Genomic DNA, 23616 nt, shown 5'->3' with positions numbered 1-23616 from the left:
TTCTTAGTTTTGTTCTCTATTGTTATTTTTTTTGTGGTTCTAACACAATATTTTTAAATTTTATTTTTCAGAATATAGACCACAAGAACATATATTTCAAGATGTCTGGTGCAAGATGACAAACATTACTCTAACAGCACAGACATGTTTTAATATACTACAAAAATATTGTTAACAATCGTTAAACATGTAAAATCACACATTTATGAACAAAGGCCCTACTGTACTACGTGAATGTCTTTAATACATTTATAAATTTCAGTAGTGAAACCAAATGCTAGTGCACCAATTTCTGTTCTGTCGTCAGCTTTTCTGCTGGTCCCAAGAAGACATTAACCATCTTCTTTCACTTTTAGTCCACTCTAGCAAATAAGCCAATGCTCTTACCTTCGTTGTCGCTGTCTTTCTTCTCGAAGTACGAGCACAGTCGATCGAGAACTGTGTTGTCGTTTGACCCTTGGATCAACACTTCCTCGTCAAGAATCCAGAGCAAGCCTCTTGGTTCTTCTGACTGCCCATTGGGCTGTACATTTAACTGGCAAAAGAGAACATGCCATAAAACTTAACGTTTGAAATCTGACACTCACTTTTTCACAACTTTCTTCAAGTTCTAAGGAAATGTTTGCAACTTCAGGAAGTTCTAAATGTATACACATCCTCAACATTTGATAATTGCGAATGGTGCAACAATTTATGTCATAAAAGGTATACATGCATATAAAAACCTTGCATGCAAATGCAATTGTGCACAGAACTCTATAAAAGATAAACTTCGCTGGCCTAGATTATAAGAAACATTAATTCAAAATTATAGTAAATTATTGCGTACAATGTATAACAACTTTTCTGTCAGGGGCTAGAGCAAACCAGGAAAATATCCAATGATGAAAATCTCACAAACCTCCTGGCCTTGCCAACTTAAAAAAAAACTTGGTGTTAGAAATGGGGGTGCGGGGAACGAGATTTTGATATCAATTTATGATTATGATAAATTTAATAAAGAATCTCATTCATCTGTTTTGGACCGCTTATATCTGTCATTGAGGAAAGGACCACCCCCGCATTGGTTAGACAAACCCCATTAACTGACGCCACTCTGAAGAACCACTTACAACTGATGAAGTTTCAAAAGTTTATATAAAGATTAATTTGAATACGATACAATCCACTCAGGATAAAATCTCAAAGTATACAAAATACAAAATCAATTAAAATATCAGCTGCTTAAGCTTCGGTGTGAGGTGGTTTCTTCTGCGTCATCTGCAGTAAGATAAAAAAATATCATCAAGTTAATCTGTCCCTACTCTATGCTACGTGACAATCCTACTTCGCAAGTTTCTTCCCTAAAAAGGTGTCAGCAGTTTGACTCCCTAAGAAGTTCAAACTCTCTTTAGCCTCTAAAGGAAATCTTAAGTTTCAGAAGCAGTACCCTATCTGCCTACCCATCCGCTCTCTAAGGGTCCTCGGCCTACTGCTCCCTTGCGCTCTGGTGTCTCAGCGCATCTGCTCAAGGCATCTACCCTTGCCTTTCTCTGAGCAATTCGTCTCGCTGTTCCTAATCTCCCAATTGCTCTGCTGATGGTTCTTCCCTGATCGCTCTCTCCTCCCCGGGGTGCTGTCCCTAAAATACACAATCACCGTGTGGTTGGAACGCCCCTTGACGCCCACCACGGACTTTCCCCGATGATGTCAACTTCCTGCTTCTTCCATTGGTCCACTCCTTGCGTCGTCCGTTAAGTTGACCCTTCTCCTTTGGATGTCATCTTCATCATCTTCATCATCGACATTTATTGACTCTTTCAGATCATGTAACATATGACTTTAGACAAGGCCTTAACTTTATGTCTCTTAACTTGACCCTGCTAGGTCCTGTGAATGGTCTTGTCAAAACATAGTCTACATTCAAAGTGTCTCTCCTCACGTTCGAGCAATAAGCTCCGTCCGGCATTGTCACCTTAAATCTAACAAGTGCTAGACTTCTCGGCTCTCATGTCCACATCAAGCTATTTACGACTTTCACAAGTCCTCTAAATTACATTCATGTGACTATGTTCCTTCGAACTCTTGACCAGTTAGGTTACAAACACAAATGACCTAAACTCTTCCAGCATTCCTACAGAAAACTTCTACACAGTATAACCTTTGGCATACATTTATATATTCGTACTTTAGCAAAAGCCCTAGTTATACTTAAATACATTCTACATCAAATATATGAAATGTATTGAATACGACTACATAGAATACAACTTATGCATTTTCCTTGGTTACATCTTTATGTGAGTTCTCTTATATATTTATCCACGTTTCTCCACGTTTACGTCTTTCCACGTTATATTTCTCTCGCCGCTTCTCCAATTTAAATTACACATTTAAAGTTACACACGTACACGAATTCTACTGTGCACGTTCGATATTTCCTAAGCATTTCTACACATTTCTATATATATACCCTTCATGTATACGGGTCTTCTAAATCTAATGCATTTTAACGTGTACATACATTTACATTTCCTATATCATGTTATCACATTCATTGGCCTTTATACTATAATCGCCAACTTCACATTACGATATGCATTTCGTTCCTACGTTTATAACATATACGTCTAGGTATGGTTACTATATACTTTTCGTTCAAATTGCGCTCTCTCAGTTCCCCCCTTTGATGACTTTTAGGAGTCATCACTAAAGGCAATTTGAATACGTCCATTATATAGAACTAGTTACATCAGTTCCTCTTTTTATCGATTCAAGTGTTCTCAGACTTTTATACTGTTGATCTTGTAGAACAGCTAGTCTCCTTTCTTGGTCTCTCATCGATCTTTGTAACTGGTTCGACCTATACCATTTATACAATTTTACTAATCCTAATAATGTAATTATACAAATTAATACTATTAATACAGGCTTCAATATGTACCAAAATATACTTTTGCCTAGATTAGCAAACCAACTTCCAACCTTTCCCACTCCATTTCCTACTTTTTCCCAAACATTTATTTTTGATAAATCTTCAATTTCTTGATGAATCTGTGTAATGTTCTGTATGACTTTCTCAAGTGGTTTTGAATTATCAGGAATATAAGTACAACATTCCTGAACTTTCAAAGCTTTACAAACTCCGCCTTCTTTTGCTAATATTACATCTAAAGCAAGTCTGTTTTGTAAAACCATTGCTCTAATCGACTGCATCTCACCTTCTACTAACATTAATGATCTTGCCGTGCTGGCAGACAATCTATCCACGACTGTCGCTAACCTTCTAATCTTAACATCGTTAAGAATCAAACCTAACAATGGAAACATCGCTCCAAATACATCTCCTACTACTTCTCCATCTCCTACTTCCCTTTTCGTTCTCCTCGAAGCCTTTCCTTCTATCATTGCTAAATCCCTTGCATGATATATTTTGGGGAAGACAATTGCCAAGTAACACGAACCATACCAATTGTCTGGAAGTTTTACATAGGCATTTCTCCCACATACAAAATACACATTCGGAATAGCTTGCATCCCTTTCATAAAATCCTTTGTGTAGTACTCTAGTCTAAAAGAGTGCTCGCAACTAACTTCACCTACAAATTCGCTCTCGTAATACGTTTTGCTTCGAGTTAAACATAACTTTCCTTTCTGCGTTCTATCCAATGCTATTGGACCATTACTACCTTTCTTTTTATGTGCCTTCTCTTCTTCTGTCCAATCTATTTTCCATTGTCCTGACATTTTTAGAATCTTCTGCCGTCTGCATCGATCATCTACTTGTGCTATAAACCTTTTCTCTACTTCTGATACTTTGCAAGTCAGATTATTTCTACGTGCATATGATGTATCTAATGTGTCCCAAGGAAGAAAGAATTTAGCTAGTCTATCTTCCTTTTTGTAGTAGTCCCACTTATTCATTTGCTTATAATTCGGAACTTCGGGCAGTACCGAATCATAATTTGAAAAGTAGTACTCAAATCCTTCTCTACCATAAAATATACTAAGCAGTAAACTACATGTTATCCCATAAGTCAATGGGAGATGGTGATATCTAATGCCTTCGTCTACAGAAGCCGGCAATTGCATACAAACGTAGCAATCTTTGGCCTCCATGGCATCGATATATTCGTACAATAATTTAGCATATGCATTTGACCTAAAGTTTCCCTGTGACTCGTCTATGTGTAATCTACGAGCTTCATCTGCAAGTAACGCCTTTTCACGCGCAACAGTGCTCTCCTCCTTCTTTCCCACAAGAGCAGGTTTCAAAGTCGTTACAATTTTTACATTTGCTACTCTTTTATCATTTTCATGTCCTGTCATGTAAGATATCGTTACTACTATGATTATGAGAAATATCACTATTGCTATAAGTGTACCTACTATACATCTAGCTTTTCTGTTTGGGTTGCCGCTCTCCATGTTATCAAAACAGCGTACCTCGTTCTCTAGCAAAGTTCTCTTTCCAGTCTTTGGTTGCTTGTTGGCTTTCACAGTCTTTAAAGTGCTTTTTATCAACAGGTATCTTTTCACAACAATGTCTTTTTCTTTTCTTTTCTTAGCAGCAGACAACCCTAGCCCTTCTCCGTCCTCTAAATGTAATCCCTAATTTTATTCTTCTTTCCACTCGGCGCTAGGTTATCTTCTTCTTTATAACATAAGTACAAAAGTCTTTTATGCATCAACAATTATTTTCGGACCTGCAGCTTTCACAACAATAATTAACAGTTCAAAACGAATAACTTTTTCTTCTTCTTCTGTCATTTGCTGACCAGCCGTTGGAAACTGTAATCTTTTTAGCACTAGATCTTGAATTTTACTCAAACGTGGGGGTATGGGAAGTGTGAAAGTCAGTAACCCCTCAGTCTCGAGTCCAGGCGCCAACATCCATATCTCCACTGTCACAACTGGATCGAGAGTGGTTACTTTCACGCTCTTCACTCTCCCAGATTTCTGTCCCCAATACATCTGCTAGATAAGTCCACTCTGGGGTGGCGTACCTTCTGCAGGGCACACGTACCCTTCTCGATCTTCGTGGACTCTCAGTTCCTGAGTCTGTTGTTTCTTCCTCCTGATCCGATTCTTCAGCGATCGGGGCAAGAGTTCTTTCCTTTTTCCTTTCCGAACTTGGCCTTTTCCTTCTCTCCGGCCAACTGGCTTCTTCACTCTTTGTCTTTCCGCTCCTTGTTCCAGGACCTGTCTCTTGGTCACTCTCAGTTTGCTCGATATCTGTGTCGGATTCCCAATTACTTTCCTCTCCGGAGGCAACTTCGGTCCCACTCGTGTCCTGACCTTCGTCGCCCTGTTCCAACACAGTTTCAGCTTCTTCGATCACCTCCACAGCTTGGCTTTCCCCCTCTATGGCTTCTCCGCTTCCCGCCGGATTCTCATCCGAGAGAGGAGCTGTGTCTTCTGGAGGTGTTGGCACCCTTCGGGTGTGTGAGGCATGTATCCAGTTTGGCAGCCCTCCACACTTCACTGCGGTATTCGTTACAAGTATGACTTGAAACGGTCCTCTCCAACGCACGTCTAAGCAGTTCTTCCTGACATGTTTCTTCACCAGGACCCAGTCTCCTGGACTCAGGTCATGGCACAAGTCTTGTACTGATGGAACCTCTGCAGCCTGGACCTGGAGGGACACAGAATTAACGGCATCAGATAGTCCCTTGCAGTAGTCCAAGATCAAATCGTCTGTGATGTTCACTAGTGCTGCAGTCGGAACCGATGGCAATCTCATAGCTCTCCCCATTAGCACTTCATGTGGAGAGAGGCCTGTTCTTCTATCAGGTGTGCTACGTATACTCATAAGAACTACTGGAAGTGCGTCTGGCCAACTCAGGGATGTCGACGAACAAACTTTAGCCAGTCTGGACTTGATAGTACTGTTAATTTGCTCTACGATCCCTGAAGCTTCTGGTCGATAGCTGCAGTGTAACTTCTGATCGATATTTAAAGCTGAACACAGCATCTTCCCCACTTCGCTATTGAAATGAGTTCCTCTGTCCGATTCCAAAGAGGATGGCACCCCAAATCTCGGTATCAACTCTCTAAGTAACAATTTTGCTACTGTAAGTGTATCGCACCTACGTGTAGGGTAAGCCTCAACCCATCTAGAAAATATGCAAACAATCACTAACACGTATCTGAGTCTGTTGCATGGAGGCATTTCTATGAAGTCAATCTGCATTCTATTGAAAGGCCCCCCAGACCTTCCTATGTGACTCAAGGTAACTGGTGTTCTCTTCCCCACATTTAGTTGCTGACAGATCGTACATCGCTGACACACTGCTTCTGCCGCTACTCTAAATTTAGGGTTAAACCACGTTTGTCTGAATACTCTCACCATAGCATCTCTTCCTATGTGTGCTGATCCATGCAATTTCCTTGCCATTGGACTAATGAGTTCATTTGGTAAAACTGCCCTTCCATCGGCGGACACCCAGAAATTCATCTCACTCTTTTCGCACCCTGCTGTTTCCCAGCCCTTTTTCTCATCATCTGGTGCATTTTCCTGTACTGCTCTCAGTTCATCCCATGTATCCACCGTGTCTAACAACATGGTCAATTCAGTTCTTTCCTGGATCCCCCCCACTTTGGCATCAGTGTGAGAATATCCCTGCTCTGCGCAGTATCGCGCTACCTCATCTGCATATTTATTTCCTAGTGATACAAAATCCGTGTTTTTGGTATGAGCTACACATTTGACCACAGCTATGGCCATAGGTTTTTGCAAAGCCTCTAACAGTAGTTTCACGAATTCTCCATTCCTTATAGGAGAACCCGAGGAGGTCATATAACCTCTTTGAGACCACAACTGCCCGTAATCATGAACTACGCCGAAACCATACTGACTATCGGTGTATATGGTGACTCGAAGTCTATCGCCTGCTAAGCAAGCACGAGTCAAAGCCACAATTTCAGCTACCTGTGCGGAGTGTACTCCTTCCAGGCAAGCGGCTTCTATAACTCTGGTAATCGTGCATACTGCATAGGCTGCTCTCAGCTGACCGACATCGTTTCTTACGCATGAACCATCAACGAAGAAAATTTCGTCTGGGTCTGTCAATGGCTCATCTACGATATCAGGTCTTGGTTTGGTACATAGTTCAGTCACATCGAGGCAGTCATGTTCTGTACAATTGTCGTCGTCCACTTCATTCGGAAGTGGCATCAAGGTTGCAGGATTCAAGACAGAGCATCTCTTTAGGGTCACATTCTCGGCAGCCAGTATGACCTGCTCGTAGCGTGTGAGCCTGCTATTCGTCAGATGCTGAGTCTTCGTCCTTGTCATTAACAGTTCTACAGAATGTGGTACATACACTTCTAACGGATGACCCATAACTACGCTCTCAGATCTTTCAATGCTGACACCCGTTGCAGCTACGGATTTGAGACATCCGGGCAACGCTGCGGCTACTGGATCTAATGTAGCCGAAAAGTACGCCACTGGCCTGCGCGCATCTCCATGGACCTGTGCTAATACCGCTAAAGCGCATCCCTCTCTCTCGCAGCAGTAAAGCAAAAAAGGTTTCTTATAATCTGGCATTCCTAAAGCCGGGGCGCGACATAAGTCCTCCCTCAGCTGCAAAAACGCCATCAAACAATCTTTGTCCCATGGTACCGGATCACTTACTCCTTTGTGCGTCAGTTGTAATAACGGTTTTGCCTTCAGTGAAAAGTTTGCTATCCACTGTCGACAGTAACCGACCATGCCTAGAAACATCCTGACTTCTCTTTGTGTCGTAGGCGCGTTCATTTTCATAATCGCCTCTATTCTGTCTGGAGACACCTTCCGCTTTCCCTTTTCAATCCTGTGGCCCAAGTATTGCACCTCAGTCTTACAATATTGCAACTTACTTGGAGACACCTTGTGCCCGTTCTCGGCCAAGTGATTTAACAAGGTGATGGTGTCTTCTCTGCAAGCTTCCTCAGTTTCTGACGCAACTAGGAGGTCGTCTATGTACTGGACTAGAACTGAATTCTTGGGCAGTACCAGACTCTCAAGATTTCGTTTCAATAACTGGTTAAAGATCGATGGGCTCTCTGTATACCCCTGAGGGATACGACACCATGTTAGGACGCGATCTTCCAGCTTGAAAGCGAAAAGATATTGGCTCTCTTCATCTAACGGTATTGAAAAGAAAGCCTGACACAAATCTATCACTGTGAACCATTCAGCTTGGAACGGTATCTGAAACAATATCACTGATGGATTCGGTACCACTGGACAACATGAGACAACGATGTTATTAATCTTTCGAAGATCCTGCACTATTCTGTATTTTCCACTAGGTTTCTGCAAACCCATGATCGGGGAGTTACATGGACTTCCCACGATCTCCTTCAGTATTCCCTGCTTAATCATGGATTCGATCACAGGCTTGATCCCTGCAATCGTCTCTGGTGTTAGCTTATACTGTGGTGTCCTTGGATACTCAGCATGGGGTCTTACCAAGATTTTTACCGGGTCTACTCCTTTGATCAATCCAATTTCTTCCCCAGTAAAATCCCATACCTCAGCTGAGACTTTCTCTCTCAAGTCTTGCGGAAGCTCCTCCACTGTTAAGGTAGGATAAAGTTCCACACATTCCCTTGAGTTTACAACTTTGAAATCTGCGTCCTCATCATTGGTCTGCACTTCTACTCCCTCAGGTGTGCAATGTATCGTGCAATTCAGTTTGCACAGCAAATCTCTCCCTAATAAGCACACAGGACTAGAATCGCAGATCACGAACTGATGTTCGTCACTGTAATTCCCTATCCTTACCGACACTGGTTCGGTCAAGGGATTCGTCATCCTTTTGTTCGCAACTCCTACCACCTGAACCGTTTCTCCTGACATTGGCAGACCCGGGACTACCGCAGATCTCAACGTAGATCGAGTGGCCCCTGTATCCACCAAAAAGGTTGTAGGACATCCCGCTATTTCAGCCTCTACGTATGGTCCCCTCTGATCTACTTCCAAGGCGGCTCCTAGAGTACAATCTTCCCCCCTATTCGCCCGCTGCCCTGTAAGAGGATCAACGTAGTAGCATTCCTCTCCTCCTACAAACAATGGCATCTGTCTGTAGGTTTTCCCTCCGTTTGTGATGCGAGGTGGTTGAGGAAACGGGGCTCGAGGAGTCTGAGTCCCCCCTTTGACAAGCCTGCCCTTCGGGACTATGGCTCCCTTAACCACGTTGTTCTGGACCTCTTCCTCCTCCTGCTCTAATTCCCCTGTCTCAACATTGTAAGGACACTCGCGTCGCCAGTGTCCCACCTCATTACACTGATGGCATCTCGTCGTCTTTTTCAGTGTCGCGATATCCATTCTCGGTCTCAATCTTTCTTCCTCGTCTCTGCTCTGACTATTCTGTTTCTTTGCCTGCGTTCCTGTTCCCTGCTGCCGCGGTTTATCCTTTCCAGCAGCTTGCATTTGCACTAGCATTAACTTTTCTTTAAGCTTCTTTGCCTTCGAGTCTATCTCGTCACTACAATACCTTGCATACCTCAGAATCTCGTCTAAAGGTTTGTTCTGCCAACAGATCAGATGCTGTTGGATCATTAGGCATATTTCTGGTCTTAATCCTAAGACAAACTTTGAAACAAACTGTCCTATGTCCTTGGGATCCATCACATCTAACCCGCTGTATTGCTTGAATGCTTTCAGCAATCTCTCGTAAAACTCATGCACTGTCTCTTTCGGCTCTTGGGTAGTCCGATCTATCTTTACCCAGTCTATGTCTTGCACCGGCACTTTCTCTTTTAGCCATGTTATTACTCTCTCGTACTTTTCCATGACTCTATCAGATGGACCATTCGTCCTGGCGTCTCTTGATGGCTCACGAGTGGGCCATTCAACACTAAGCTTGCACGCCGTCCATAGGTCTCCGGGTACTACGATATCGAACAGTGTGTTCAAATCGACCCACAGTACCTTTGAGATCTTCACAAATCTTTCTACCTGCTTATACCACTCGACAGGATTATCTCTAAGCTTTGGGAAGGAATTGGTGAATGCCGCCAAATCCCCCCTACTCCAGGGCACATGAACGTAGCTTCCATTCGCGATTTCTCGCAAAGGGAAGGCTTCCATTCGCATCAAGCCTGTGTCCTGGGAACCCTCAAGTACACTCCGTCTAACGGAGCCCTTTCTGGACCATCTTTCCTCCCATCTATCTAGATCTCTCCATATTCTGATACTTACGATCAATTCCCTTATGTGAACTTTCAGCGCGATCGTTCTGCGATCATCCAAATCCTGATCCGTGCAAGTTAGCCTATGGTTACTCTGTAAAGCCTTAGTTCGTGACAGGTCTACCATGTACCTGTTTGCTAAATTTGATAAGTTCTCATGAACTGACCTCGCTCTTCGAGTAATATCTTTGGATAGAAACAGTATCTCATCTGGTGTATACGAGGCTAATCTCTCTAATGGCACTGTGCCATCAATCAACTCATCCAGATCTGCCTTCAAACTCATCACATCTAGCCGTTTCGCTTTTATTTCAGCTTTCAGCATTTCAGTTCTATGTTCTTCTCTCATATCCCTCTCACCTCCACTATGCGCCCTACGCCTGAGCACAGGTGAGTTCTGAGGAGTCTTCATTCCATCTTTTCGTTCCCACCCTTCTAGATCCCAAGCCTTTCCATCTCCACGTGGGGTATGGTGGAATAATGCTCTGTCCCCCAACCCTATGTTCCGATTTTTAGGCTCGGTTTCTCCAGATGTGAGATAGGATCCACCGTTCTGTTCTAACCCATTATAACTTGCTTGTTGTCTGGTGTCGCTTAATAAAATGAAAGGCCCTCGCCGGTCATCCGTGTTCCCGTGATCTCTTTCGTGATCACCGGATGCATGGCGAGACGTTTCGCGACTCCCTATGTTCTCATGACTCCGACCACTATCTCCGGATGTATGTCGAGACGCTTCGCGACTCTCCATGTTTCCGTGACTCCAATGTCTCACATTCTCACCTGGGGCATGGTGTGTGCACCTAAAGGTATTCCGGTACTCCTGTGTCCTATGTTCCCCTTCACTGAAGGTGACACGAGGCACTTCGCCACACCCTGCACTTCTGTCTTCGCACATTAGCCTATTGCTGTTATCAGTGGGATAAGTATCTCTTCTGCTCTCTTGGCTTCCTCTCTCCCACTCGGGGCTGCTTTCGCCGGCTCCACAATGAGAGAGAATCCTGTTATCCTGCTCTCTCCACTCGGATCCCGTTTCTAAACTTTTATTCCGAGCTTCTTCGGCAGCGTCCCATTCTCTCAGGTATTCCCTTAATTCCTTATGGGTTTTTGGTTTAGGACCCCTCAAATCCATTGGTCCTCTTCGACCTCCCTGTTCTACCCTGGGACCTGTTGCGGAATCAAATGGGGTACTCCGACTTATTGGTGCTCGTATCTGCCTGTGGGAATTCATTGTGGCATTCCTATTCTCCTCTTCTGCTCTTTCATTGTCCCATCGTGCCTGTTCCTCCTGCTGGACCCCTTCTGGATTATAGATTGACACAATAGGGCCTATGGTAACCGGGACCTGCAAAGCGTCCGGCATTTGGTATGACCTAGCGCATTGCGTCTCCGGCACCTTCTGGACCACAAATCTTCCCACTACTCTCTGTTCAGGACTAGCTTGGGGTATTTCTACAGTCTTAGTAGCGTCCCACTCTGTTACTGGGATCGACTTATATTCCCCCCACCTAGTTCCGTCCACTTGCGGTAATATGGGACTCGCAAGTTCACCGCTGTATGGAGGTGGTCTGTCTGTTAACAACCTATCTATCAGATCCTCCTCCGACTCGCTTTCCTCATCTTCCTGTTCTAGGGGTTTCCTTTCTCCCGTAGCCTCTATCATGGTGAACAGTTTGTCCGCTTCTATCTTTTGTACCCTCCATTTCTTAGCTTCTTCGTCCCATTTAGCATCCTGCACTGCTTTTACCGATCTTCTCACTCTTTCTTGTCGCCTCTTTACGCCCCTTTCGTGTGCTGTTCTAAACCACACACCAAGAGCTTCAAATTGTGTTGGCCTCGGTAGAGGTCTCATTGAAAGCATCGTCGCCTTCAGTTGGTTCAGCACTTCTAATTTAAACGTTCCAAATCTTGGAAACGCTAGTTCTTTTTGCCCTTCAGTTAGCCTGTGCCACTCGGAAATCCACAATATTGAATGTAAGCCTACATTTATTGCCATATGATGTGCTGGTGTGCCTTCTGGTGGAGCTTCTTCTCCGGCATATAAATTTCTCCTTTTCTTTTTAAAGATTTTCCCTAAACCCTTAAAACACTTCATTTTGTTAACGTACGATATTTCTTACTTATTTGCGTCTTGATAACAACCACCAATCCCTGTACGACTCTCGCTAATCAGCCTATCCCAGCACGGTTCTATGCTGACTGACCAATCTCAGCGCGGCTCTACGCTGACGTCACTTCTTTCTTCAGCAGCTTCCCTCGTTCCTCAACTCGTCTCACGATCTCATATGCGTTTTCATTCATACACTGAAAAATGACTACTTCCGTCCAAGCGATCACTTTTCTCTGACTGTACGGCCACAGTCTAACTGTAATTGCTACCTCAACTGGCACAGCGTCTTTCCTCTTACGGTCGGACACTTGCCTTAACTGATAGGTTACTTACACGCAGTAAACGTACGACCAGCGTCCGCTACTCATTCACTCACACATACGCTCCCCCTATCATCGGTCTGTCGGGAAATCAATGGTACCTCATGACCCCCTTTCAATGGTAGACAAATTACTCTGGGTGTTCGATACACCCGAACCACTTAAGTCCTCTGGACATAAGATTTCATCCGGTTGCGCGCGCTCACAACCTTCCCCCAATCACACTACAGGCATTCAACTCCGCTTGACATTACAACACAGGAACAACATAAAACACCGCAATCTTACAACGCATGACCCTTATACTCACTCTCGACCGACTCTGCTGCTTTTCTCTCGACGCACCGTCAGCACCGTCTTCGGCTGCAATTCTTCTTCTGGTCGACGATGACTAGGGACCTTGGGGTAAACTAACCTGGCCTAGGTCGTCTTCCTCAAGAAGATAACCATCATTTCTCTGCTACCAACTGCGGGGAACGAGATTTTGATATCAATTTATGATTATGATAAATTTAATAAAGAATCTCATTCATCTGTTTTGGACCGCTTATATCTGTCATTGAGGAAAGGACCACCCCCGCATTGGTTAGACAAACCCCATTAACTGACGCCACTCTGAAGAACCACTTACAACTGATGAAGTTTCAAAAGTTTATATAAAGATTAATTTGAATACGATACAATCCACTCAGGATAAAATCTCAAAGTATACAAAATACAAAATCAATTAAAATATCAGCTGCTTAAGCTTCGGTGTGAGGTGGTTTCTTCTGCGTCATCTGCAGTAAGATAAAAAAATATCATCAAGTTAATCTGTCCCTACTCTATGCTACGTGACAATCCTACTTCGCAAGTTTCTTCCCTAAAAAGGTGTCAGCAGTTTGACTCCCTAAGAAGTTCAAACTCTCTTTAGCCTCTAAAGGAAATCTTAAGTTTCAGAAGCAGTACCCTATCTGCCTACCCATCCGCTCTCTAAGGGTCCTCGGCCTACTGCTCCCTTGCGCTCTGGTGTCTCAGCGCATCTGCTCAAGGCATCTACCCTTGCCTTTCTCTGAGCAATTCGTCTCGCTGTTCCTAATCTCCCAATTGCTCTGCTGATGGTTCTTCCCTGATCGCTCTCTCCTCCCCGGGGTGCTGTCCCTAAAATACACAATCACCGTGTGGTTGGAACGCCCCTTGACGCCCACCACGGACTTTCCCCGATGATGTCAACTTCCTGCTTCTTCCATTGGTCCACTCCTTGCGTCGTCCGTTAAGTTGACCCTTCTCCTTTGGATGTCATCTTCATCATCTTCATCATCGACATTTATTGACTCTTTCAGATCATGTAACATATGACTTTAGACAAGGCCTTAACTTTATGTCTCTTAACTTGACCCTGCTAGGTCCTGTGAATGGTCTTGTCAAAACATAGTCTACATTCAAAGTGTCTCTCCTCACGTTCGAGCAATAAGCTCCGTCCGGCATTGTCACCTTAAATCTAACAAGTGCTAGACTTCTCGGCTCTCATGTCCACATCAAGCTATTTACGACTTTCACAAGTCCTCTAAATTACATTCATGTGACTATGTTCCTTCGAACTCTTGACCAGTTAGGTTACAAACACAAATGACCTAAACTCTTCCAGCATTCCTACAGAAAACTTCTACACAGTATAACCTTTGGCATACATTTATATATTCGTACTTTAGCAAAAGCCCTAGTTATACTTAAATACATTCTACATCAAATATATGAAATGTATTGAATACGACTACATAGAATACAACTTATGCATTTTCCTTGGTTACATCTTTATGTGAGTTCTCTTATATATTTATCCACGTTTCTCCACGTTTACGTCTTTCCACGTTATATTTCTCTCGCCGCTTCTCCAATTTAAATTACACATTTAAAGTTACACACGTACACGAATTCTACTGTGCACGTTCGATATTTCCTAAGCATTTCTACACATTTCTATATATATACCCTTCATGTATACGGGTCTTCTAAATCTAATGCATTTTAACGTGTACATACATTTACATTTCCTATATCATGTTATCACATTCATTGGCCTTTATACTATAATCGCCAACTTCACATTACGATATGCATTTCGTTCCTACGTTTATAACATATACGTCTAGGTATGGTTACTATATACTTTTCGTTCAAATTGCGCTCTCTCAGGGGTCTCTAGTTGGCATTAGTATGCACCGTGTCCAAGTAGGGACCCTTCCTTCTAGTCAGGGCAAGGGATTACACACCCAAAATAACCCCTGCTCACGCCTTTAGTAACTTGGCATGAGCATTCAGGCCTATCTCAGAGGCAATGTGTAAAGAATGTGTACATAAAACACAGTCGCACAGTGAAAATACTACAAAATGACACCACACCAGTTTAGAAAAATAACAAATCTTTATCTAAACCAAACAAAACACAAAACAACAAACACCAGATGCTGCTTCGAATTTGGTACATTCTTACCATTACATTTTAAAAGCATACGATGATAACTTACAGCAATAATACATAAAAAAAATTGCGACTTTACTTAACTGGTTATGATGTGCAACAAGTTCTATTTTAGGTGAACTGAGCTTCCTGTAATCCGTAACATTGAGTGTTGAGGAAGTATCACCTCTACACAAAATCCTGGGGTCTCAAATTATGAAATGTCCTGCTGCCTGATTGACCAATTACTCCCCGCCACCTTATAATGGTGCTTATGGATAACTCAGACGTGAGCAGTTTCATCACAATAAAAAATAAACGGAAACAAGCTCTTGGTACTTTTTTTTAACCGAGTCACTCATAAGCCTTTTTTTTGTTCAGTCAAATATGCAATCTATGAAGTGACATACAAATGTGGACAAGTCTTCTAGACAGTCAGATTAAAACAAAACTACTAAAATCCATTAACTTGCAAAAAAGTTAACTTTTCCAGCTATGGTTCTGATATTAATATTCAGCCATTGCCTTCTAAACTACTACAAAACTGAGTATTTGACATTTGCAGCACTAGTTTATTATGGGCTTGGATCTACCAAATCCACTAATGGCTAGATTTACAAGGAACTGATGCATCAGGTTCCTTGCGCCAGCGTCAAATGTCCTTGCGCCACCATGTATGCGCTGTATTACAATACAGTGCTCGACGGCGCAAGGACTTACAGATGCATCAGAAATTCTGAGGCATCTGTTGGCCCAAAACTGACACATTGTGGAGTTGCTCATGAAAGTGACGCAACTCCAGCAATGCACCACAACAGATAGGTGAGTCCCATTCAAAAAGCCCTGCGTCATTTCTTACGCCTGGTCTAAGCAGGCATATGGATTTTGATGCAGCGAAGGTGTAGAGTGAAGCTGTGAAATGTTGAAAATTTCACTGCGTCAGTTCTGCAAGGCGTTTTGCATGGAAACGCCCACCCTGAATACATTGTACCTGATGCAGGTATAATGTGACGCAGGGCTTTACAACGTGACGCAGCTCCCTAGATGTGTCACATTGTAAATTGGCCTCATTGTTTGCACCACTGTTGCGTCAAAAAAGTAGCGCAATGGCGGAGCAAGGAAGCGCAAGGGGCTTGTAAATCTGCCGCTAGGTGTCAAGGATCTATAATGAACGTCTATTTACTAGAGACAGAACAGGAACAGGAAGTGGAGCAGGAGGGTAGGGGTTTTATTAAAAAAAAAAAAGAAAGCTTACCGAAAGAAGTCTGGAGCCAGAACGGCCTCATGTGTGAGCACTATGACGCGGAGGACTTCCGTGGGGGTAATGAGGCAACTTTTTCTGCGCAAGGTACAATTGACTCGGTTAGAATCCACATTGCATAGACTAACCATGCTGAATACGTTTTGCAAAGCCAATTTCTCTTACTTTACTGTGCTAATGCATATAAACATACGCCTTCACAAATGCTGTTTGCCACATCAAAGCACACTTAATAGTTTGCCAAAGCTGGGGAAAAAGTAACAAAAAAGGATTGCTCTCTGCATAGAATGCTAAAAGGAGAAAAAAATGAACAGGACAAATGCGTGAAGATTGAGGGTACTATTTACATGTAAAATAGTACCTGATTGTGTTCCAATGAAATCACTCTCTCTAAGGTGAAATGATACAACAAGTAGCCAATAGGTTCAAATTCAGGTACGTTGCAGGCCCGGGGCTGTATGTATCATGATGGACCTTTCTGGCGCAGTACAGAGCTGAGCGCCAGTTTTATGCACCTGCGGAGTGCAAAATGAATTCTTTTACCCTGATATTTCTCTGAATTAGTGGTTTATTTTCACGCAGCACAAGTCGGAAACAGTAGGTAAGGTTTGCCTCTTTCTGCTTCTGAGCTGTGCTGTCTGAAAATAAAGTACTAGCTCAGAAAAATAAGGGGTAAAATAAATTCACTTTACACCATGCAGATGAATAAAATAGGCGTTTTGCTCTCTGCTGAGCCCATCTGATGCGACCCCAAAACCAATTGGAGAAGTTTGTTTTTCTTCATTTTTGTATGTACCACAACCAAGCTATATTCATTTTTTGACTAGTTTATCCCGAACTCTGCATGCCTAGGTAAGATTAAGAGATTAAGTTGCATTTACAACTCATTTGTGTGGTACTCCCCCAACATAATTTTAACTAGGCATATCGTTTTGAATAAAATGTTTCATTCCAAATTGCATTCCGGGACCAAGGAAGGTTACCCCAAAAAAGCACCAAAACACAAGTTGATAGCAATTTCACTGAATACTCACTGTCACATAAACACTGTTAGAATCTAATTATAGAAAAATATTGATTCAAGCAAGCTAAGACAATCTATTTGAGCTTGACCACCACCGCATCACTCGAAAAATCATTCAATCTTTCTAAGTCTGCAGCCAATAACAGAATCTGAGTCTGGCCAGGATTCTCCCGAAACCTGATCACTGCGACCAAATCTTTGGCACCACTCCAAAGCAAAACCATAGCATCATTGTGAATGATCAATTTTCTCATACTCTTCCGACCAAATTCTTCCTTGATGTGCCCCTTATTAGAAAAAAGATCAGCAACAACAAACGCCCACTATATTCATGGCCTTATATTATTAACCTTTAACTTCCAATTTCTGGCCATGGCACAGTATTGGTTTAATGAGACATCAGTGCCAGACATTGCGGACATCATTGCCAATAACCACCAATTCTTTATTAAAAACAGAGAGAGGGCAAATGATGAGAAATAGTTATGATCTTCCCCAATTAGATCTCACATGAGAATATTCAAGGGCCATGCATATCACTCATTCACAATCCTCTTAATAAAGTGTGTCACAAGCCCAACCACCACATTCATCTGTGCATTAATCTACCACCCACCTGAAGGATGAAGCATATGTGTTTCAACAGGCCTCCAGAATTTGATCCAACATCTGTTAACTATCAGAAAATGTATTCTCATATCAGACAATCTAAATGTTTAGGTTGATGACCCAGGCAGTACCTATTGTCAAGGTATTAAAGAGGCTAAGGATAACAGGTTTAAGGCAATCTATGATACACCGCCTCACTAAAGCGGAACCAGCATCTCGATTTAATATGACCTCTATACCCAAACTTCACCCAATTGGTTATCAACATCCCTCTCCGCCAGCTGTGCATCTGGACATTTTTGAGCCTACCTTAACTTATAAACGCTATTATAATGAAACTTGTTTCTTGGCTAATATGATTATGAGTGCACACTTCTTTGTGAAGCTGAGCACATATGAGGTTCCATGGAGATTTTCCAATTTAGTAGTAAATAGCTGATTTCTTCTGTCTGACTGTTTTCTCTTCTCCCACTGGATAGATCCTAAATACCATCACTGTGTTACTGTCCTCTAAGGCCACTCCAATGCTTTGAGATTATTTATCTTCATATTCAGAGCACAGATCTCTCCGGCACATTACATTCTGCTGCTGGACCCTTTACCTTTTAATCATTTTACTGTTCAAGTATTGTCTCCCTCCCGTCCTTTGTATTCCCTACGTCAGACACTCAGGGACCACAGTAAACTGTAATGATGCACTTTGTAAACCCCCCGAATGTTATATCGTAATGTGGAGGAGACATGTACAAGAAAGATTAGCCTGATCAGTCTCTGTGGATGCCTGACAAGGAGACTAGTAACACCACGAATGTGCCCTGTGGTGGTCCCACGGGATTATGAGGCAGCACAAAGCACTAACAAGCCGAGCAATCCTTCAAAAGGGTTCAACACTCACTCAACGGGTGAATATAGGGTAAGATCCTATCTGCAGTGGACCTTAGCCAGGACGAGGGTCACCACTGCCTGCTGCTCAGTCTTTGGCCACACCTCTGCAGGTCAGGGTTGCAAACAAAGGCTCAATATGAACACAAACAGTGATAATAAATGTAAAACGCAATAAGTAGATGATTCATTAAGTGCTCTTATGGCACTAGAAACTCCAGATGCAAAACAAAGGTCTCACTGACCTGGGCATTGACAATCAATTAAGGAAAGGGAAAGTCATGTGTTAATGACTTTTCCAAATTGAGTTGGCATCAAGATTCTCCAGATGCTTGGGGGAAAGTGGAAGAGTGGAGCCCAGTTTAGGGTCTATTAGTAAGCCAACTACTCTTTGCCCTTTGAAATGTGGCAAAAGCAGATTTGAGGATGCTGAACAAAGCCTTCAGGTATGCATATATTTGTATATTCATCGCAATTATTTGCAGTAAACTGAAGTGAGGTCCCTTACACTGTGCGACAGATAAGGCAGATGACCTTACACTTGACCGTGTAAGGCAAGTGAGAGCCAATAATCGGCTCTGGGAAAGAGTGATGTCTGATTCCTTAAGCAAGTAAGCGGCAGGTCAGCCTGTAATACAGTTGCACTCCCAATACATTCCAAAGAGTTTCTTCTCAAATCTAGGGGTGTCATAAACGCTCCCTGTATATTTTGAATCGCTCACTTCATGATCAGCACAATGAAAATGATAGCTAAATAATACTAGCCTCCTTCTCTCTAAAGGTGTTGAGCTCTTGTGGTGACAGTTGCTTTAGATACTTTGTTCAATGGAAAAGGTGTCTTTTGTTCGAAACACTTCACATATTACAAATAATACGTTTGAAAATGTACCATTTATGTTACCTACTATTTTGCACATAAACAGGTACGGCTATATTTACCAATGTTTGCCTGGCCGATTGTGGCACAATGCAGAAATTACACTGCGATTGCGGGCCCTTTAATGTATAGCAAATAGATGCTAAGCACCTCACAAGCGCCTGTGCAAATCTTTAGTAAATATACCCCTTAATTAATAACCGTTTAATTAGTGCAGGGAGCAGCGTACCCCAGATCCAAGACCTAGTATCCATAACCACTTCTGTTTTTAAGAAGTTTTTCAAAACTTAGATTTTTCACTTCCGTGCTACACTTGCACGGTGGTGTAGCACAGGTGCTATGTACCCCGACGCACGCACTAAATATACTCCCTTATCTCCCGGTTTTGCAGTAAAAGACATAACTTCTGAGGTTGAGAGCGCACTCAGGCCTGCGCTTGGTGCTGCTGCACCATCTGCACCAAATATACCTACGCCCCTGCAGTTGCAAGTGGTTAAGTTTGGCTCTACCCATCATACATCATTTCAACAAATCTTTCTCGATCAAAAGATTCACACTCGACACATGATATACGTCAATTAAATGTACTTAAGCCTAATTGCTTAATGTACTCAATTTCCAAAATCATTTAATCTAAATTCTAGCTGTGCATTTGGTGATTGCTGTATAAATATCCTCCACTACATGGCATTGCAAACAGGCACATATATTTTTAATCCCAAATCACAAGCGGTGCTCGTTTAAGTACATTTCAAGGATAAAAGCAGCAGAGCAAATGAACCCCGGGCTGGGGAAGATCTCACAGACATCAAAGCTCTCCAGCTGGGCTCCCCTGAGGGTGCTTGCATGTTTGGGAGTCGCTGGCAAAGAGTTAGTATTTGTTCCAATTACTGCCTATTAGGAGTTGTTGTGAGCAAGTGCTGAGGTTGTCAAACAGTTGCAATGAAGAAAGATAAGGTGAAAGAGAAACACTTAAAATGTGCATGCCACGTTCTTTCCGCTTGTCGGTAGCTGTCTCCTCTCCTCCTTTCGTTGTTCTTTGATTTTAATTTACGTATATTACTTCTCAGTTCCCAATTGTGAATCGTTGAGTGCAAGCTTAACGTTTTCTCATTAACTGCTCCCAAGGGTGGCTCTAGGCTCATGGCGGCCCTGGGCAGGGAGCGTAGGTAGGGGGCCCCGGAAGAGGGGTCCGGGCGGGGCGGAGCGCGGAGGCCAGTGAAGGGGGGGGGGGGGGAGGGGGGGGTCGAGGTGTTTGGGTGTGGAACAGAGCCAGAGGCTGCCAAATCCCTGCTAGGGGCCGCCAGGCAAATATGTATCCATCCTCGGAGGATTATTATATTAAGGATATATATTGGTCTGGTGGCCCCTGGGGTTTGGTCAAAGAATCAAAAGAGGGCCTTGACTCATTACTCAGTAAGGCTGAGTCCAACTAATACTAATGACCAACACAAGAGCCAAAACTGGGGTTTCAATAATTAAATGAGCTGGTTTCAATGAAGGTTGTTTTGATTGAATCAAACAACAACCGGTTAACTTGTTACACCGAGCAATTTTATTTAATTTTTGCAAGCGGTCTTTTTTTCTTTTTTCAACACATTATTCGTTGTGCGTGGAAAATACAAAATGAACAATGAAATACGTTTTATATACAATATATACAAACATATAAATACAACATTTCATACACACTTGGCCATACATTCATACACAGACCATACAAAGCAAATAATAATACAAAGAACACTGTGTCCAGGCATCTGTAAAACAATCAGTGGAAAATGATTCTTTTCATATTTTACAATGTCGTTGTAATTATCATGAGATTCCTCATGAACCCAAATTAATGAAATCACTATTCCGACATGATAATGGTAGCCAGATGCGGGACTGAAAAGCTGGTCGACGCGTTTCAAACCCCTAGGAATTGGTGGGGTTCTCCTCAGGACCGGGATTGGTTCTGAAATAATAAAGATAGCTAGCTTGAGCAAGGTGTCATGGAGCGACTATCAAGTGGATTTATCAAGGGATCGACTACCAGAGTCCAGCTGACGCTCCCTACCTCAATCCAAAAGTTCGACCGACAACTTGAGAGTTTCCGATCAAAATCGTATTTCCCAACAGGTTTGGTTACAGCAGCTGTGCAAGAAAACAAAATACACGCGACAACATTTCAGTGTGGTGCAATACTATCAGACATCATTCATACCGCTTGCAGAGGGGCACGTAAACTTACCTGTGAGCGGGCGGTTTCAGTCTCGCTGCTCTGATACTTTCTTTGGCGGCTGCTCCTATTCTGTAGAACGGGGGCGAAAGCGTTTGTTAGTGATGTGGCGGTTACCCGTGTGCGAGTCAATTCCGTATCAATCGAGTTCACATACCGAATCGGGAGCAAGGCGATGGTCCTTCTCCCTAGCTGGTTTACATGGTTCAACCGGCTGGAGTCCTCGAATGGGGGTGTGGCCTCAGTACTTCCTGGTTGGTGTTAGGAAGGAAGGAGGGCCCGGGAATTCTGGGACTTGTAGTCTAGAGACAATGTGCTGACGAAAGGGAGTCAAAAGGGTCAGCTGGCTTAAGCATTCGGCTTGTAAATTTCAGATATTTCATTAAGTCCTCGTGTGGCAGTATTGAACTTCATAATGAGCATTGCTTCACGTTGTGATAATTTTGCATCAATGCCCCCTCCCCTAGGGTCATTTTCAATTTTTGACAAGACTGTCCAACGTAAATCTGTGATCACATGTTTACACCTAGTCCAATGATTCACTAAGGGGGCATTCTCTACCCCTCTACGGATGCGCGATTTGTGTTGCGTAATCCTGGTCCTGATTTCCTGTGTTGTTTTGCCAATGTAGACTGAAGGGCAAGGGCAAATGATTGCATATACCACGTTTTTTGATTTACAATTCGTAAAAGTCTCATGTTTCCAATGGGTATTCTCGAATGTAAAAACTGTATCTTCAATGGTCTCGATGCAACAGGTGCAAGTCCCGCACTTATGATGTCCTTTTGGTGGAGGTAATCCAAAGATACTTTGTAATGTGGGGGCCCTTGTCATTGGTAACGCTGCCCTAACCACGTAGTTGGCAACACTTTTGTCCTTTTTATACGCAAAAAGTGGTGGGGCTGAGAAATCCTCATGCAGATTTTTTAGTAAATGCCAGTTAGACATAATGAGCTTTCTGTGTGCGTTGGCTGCCGAACAGAAAGTGGTAACGCACACCATCCTTTTGACTTCAGGTCTCATTCTTTTTTCTAACAATGTTTCTCGTGGGGTCCACCACGCTCGTTTGAGTGAGTTTTTTAGAAGTTTTTTTGGGTAACCTCTCTGAATCAAACGATTCTTTAAACATTCAGCATGAATGAAGTACTCTTCCTTGCTCGAACAATTTCGATGTATTCTAAAAAACTGCCCATAAGGCAGATTTTGTTTCAAGCTGCGGGGGTGGTTGCTATTAAAATGCAACGCTTTGTTCCTGTCCGAAGGTTTCCGGAAAAGTGTTGTGCTTAGGCCTCCCTCAAAAGGTGCCACTTTCACATCCAAAAAGTTGATGGATTCATTAGATGCTGTGACAGAGAACTGGATGTCTATTGTTCTCGAATTAAGCCAGCTTACAAATTGACCAAGGTCTTCATGTCCGCCAGTCCAGACCATGAATATATCGTCAATATATCGCATATAATGCGAAATACTCTTGTCAAAAGGATTGGTTTGGTAGATGAATTTCTCCTCAAATAACCCCATAAACATTATGGCTAGCTCCGGGGCAAAGGGGCAACCCATCGCCACCCCTTTGATTTGATAAAAAAATTCCGAATCAAATGTAAAAAAGTTCTTCTGTAGCGCAAATCGTGCAAGGTCAAGAATAAACTTGGTGGGGGGTTTATTCTTGACCTTGCACGATTTGCGCTACAGAAGAACTTTTTTACATTTG

General features: G+C 42.8%; 1 protein-coding gene across 1 annotated transcript in view; it reads right to left on the bottom strand.

The window, feature by feature from the left end:
• LOC147668858 (unconventional myosin-XVIIIb-like) overlaps positions 1 to 23616 on the bottom strand; it is a gene marked incomplete at its 3' end in the record, with an annotated part of 694293 nt that overhangs the window by 659004 nt on the left and 11673 nt on the right. The window contains exon 3 of the mRNA XM_086948392.1: positions 388 to 535. Coding sequence (XP_086804518.1) covers positions 388 to 535 — 148 coding nt within the window. The remainder of the gene's footprint in view (positions 1 to 387; positions 536 to 23616) is intronic.

Source organism: Lissotriton vulgaris, unplaced genomic scaffold, assembly GCF_964263255.1.
Source record: "Lissotriton vulgaris unplaced genomic scaffold, aLisVul1.2 SCAFFOLD_1224, whole genome shotgun sequence".
In the NCBI taxonomy this organism is placed as follows: domain Eukaryota; kingdom Metazoa; phylum Chordata; class Amphibia; order Caudata; family Salamandridae; genus Lissotriton; species Lissotriton vulgaris.
This window is presented reverse-complemented; position numbering and strand designations above follow the sequence as displayed.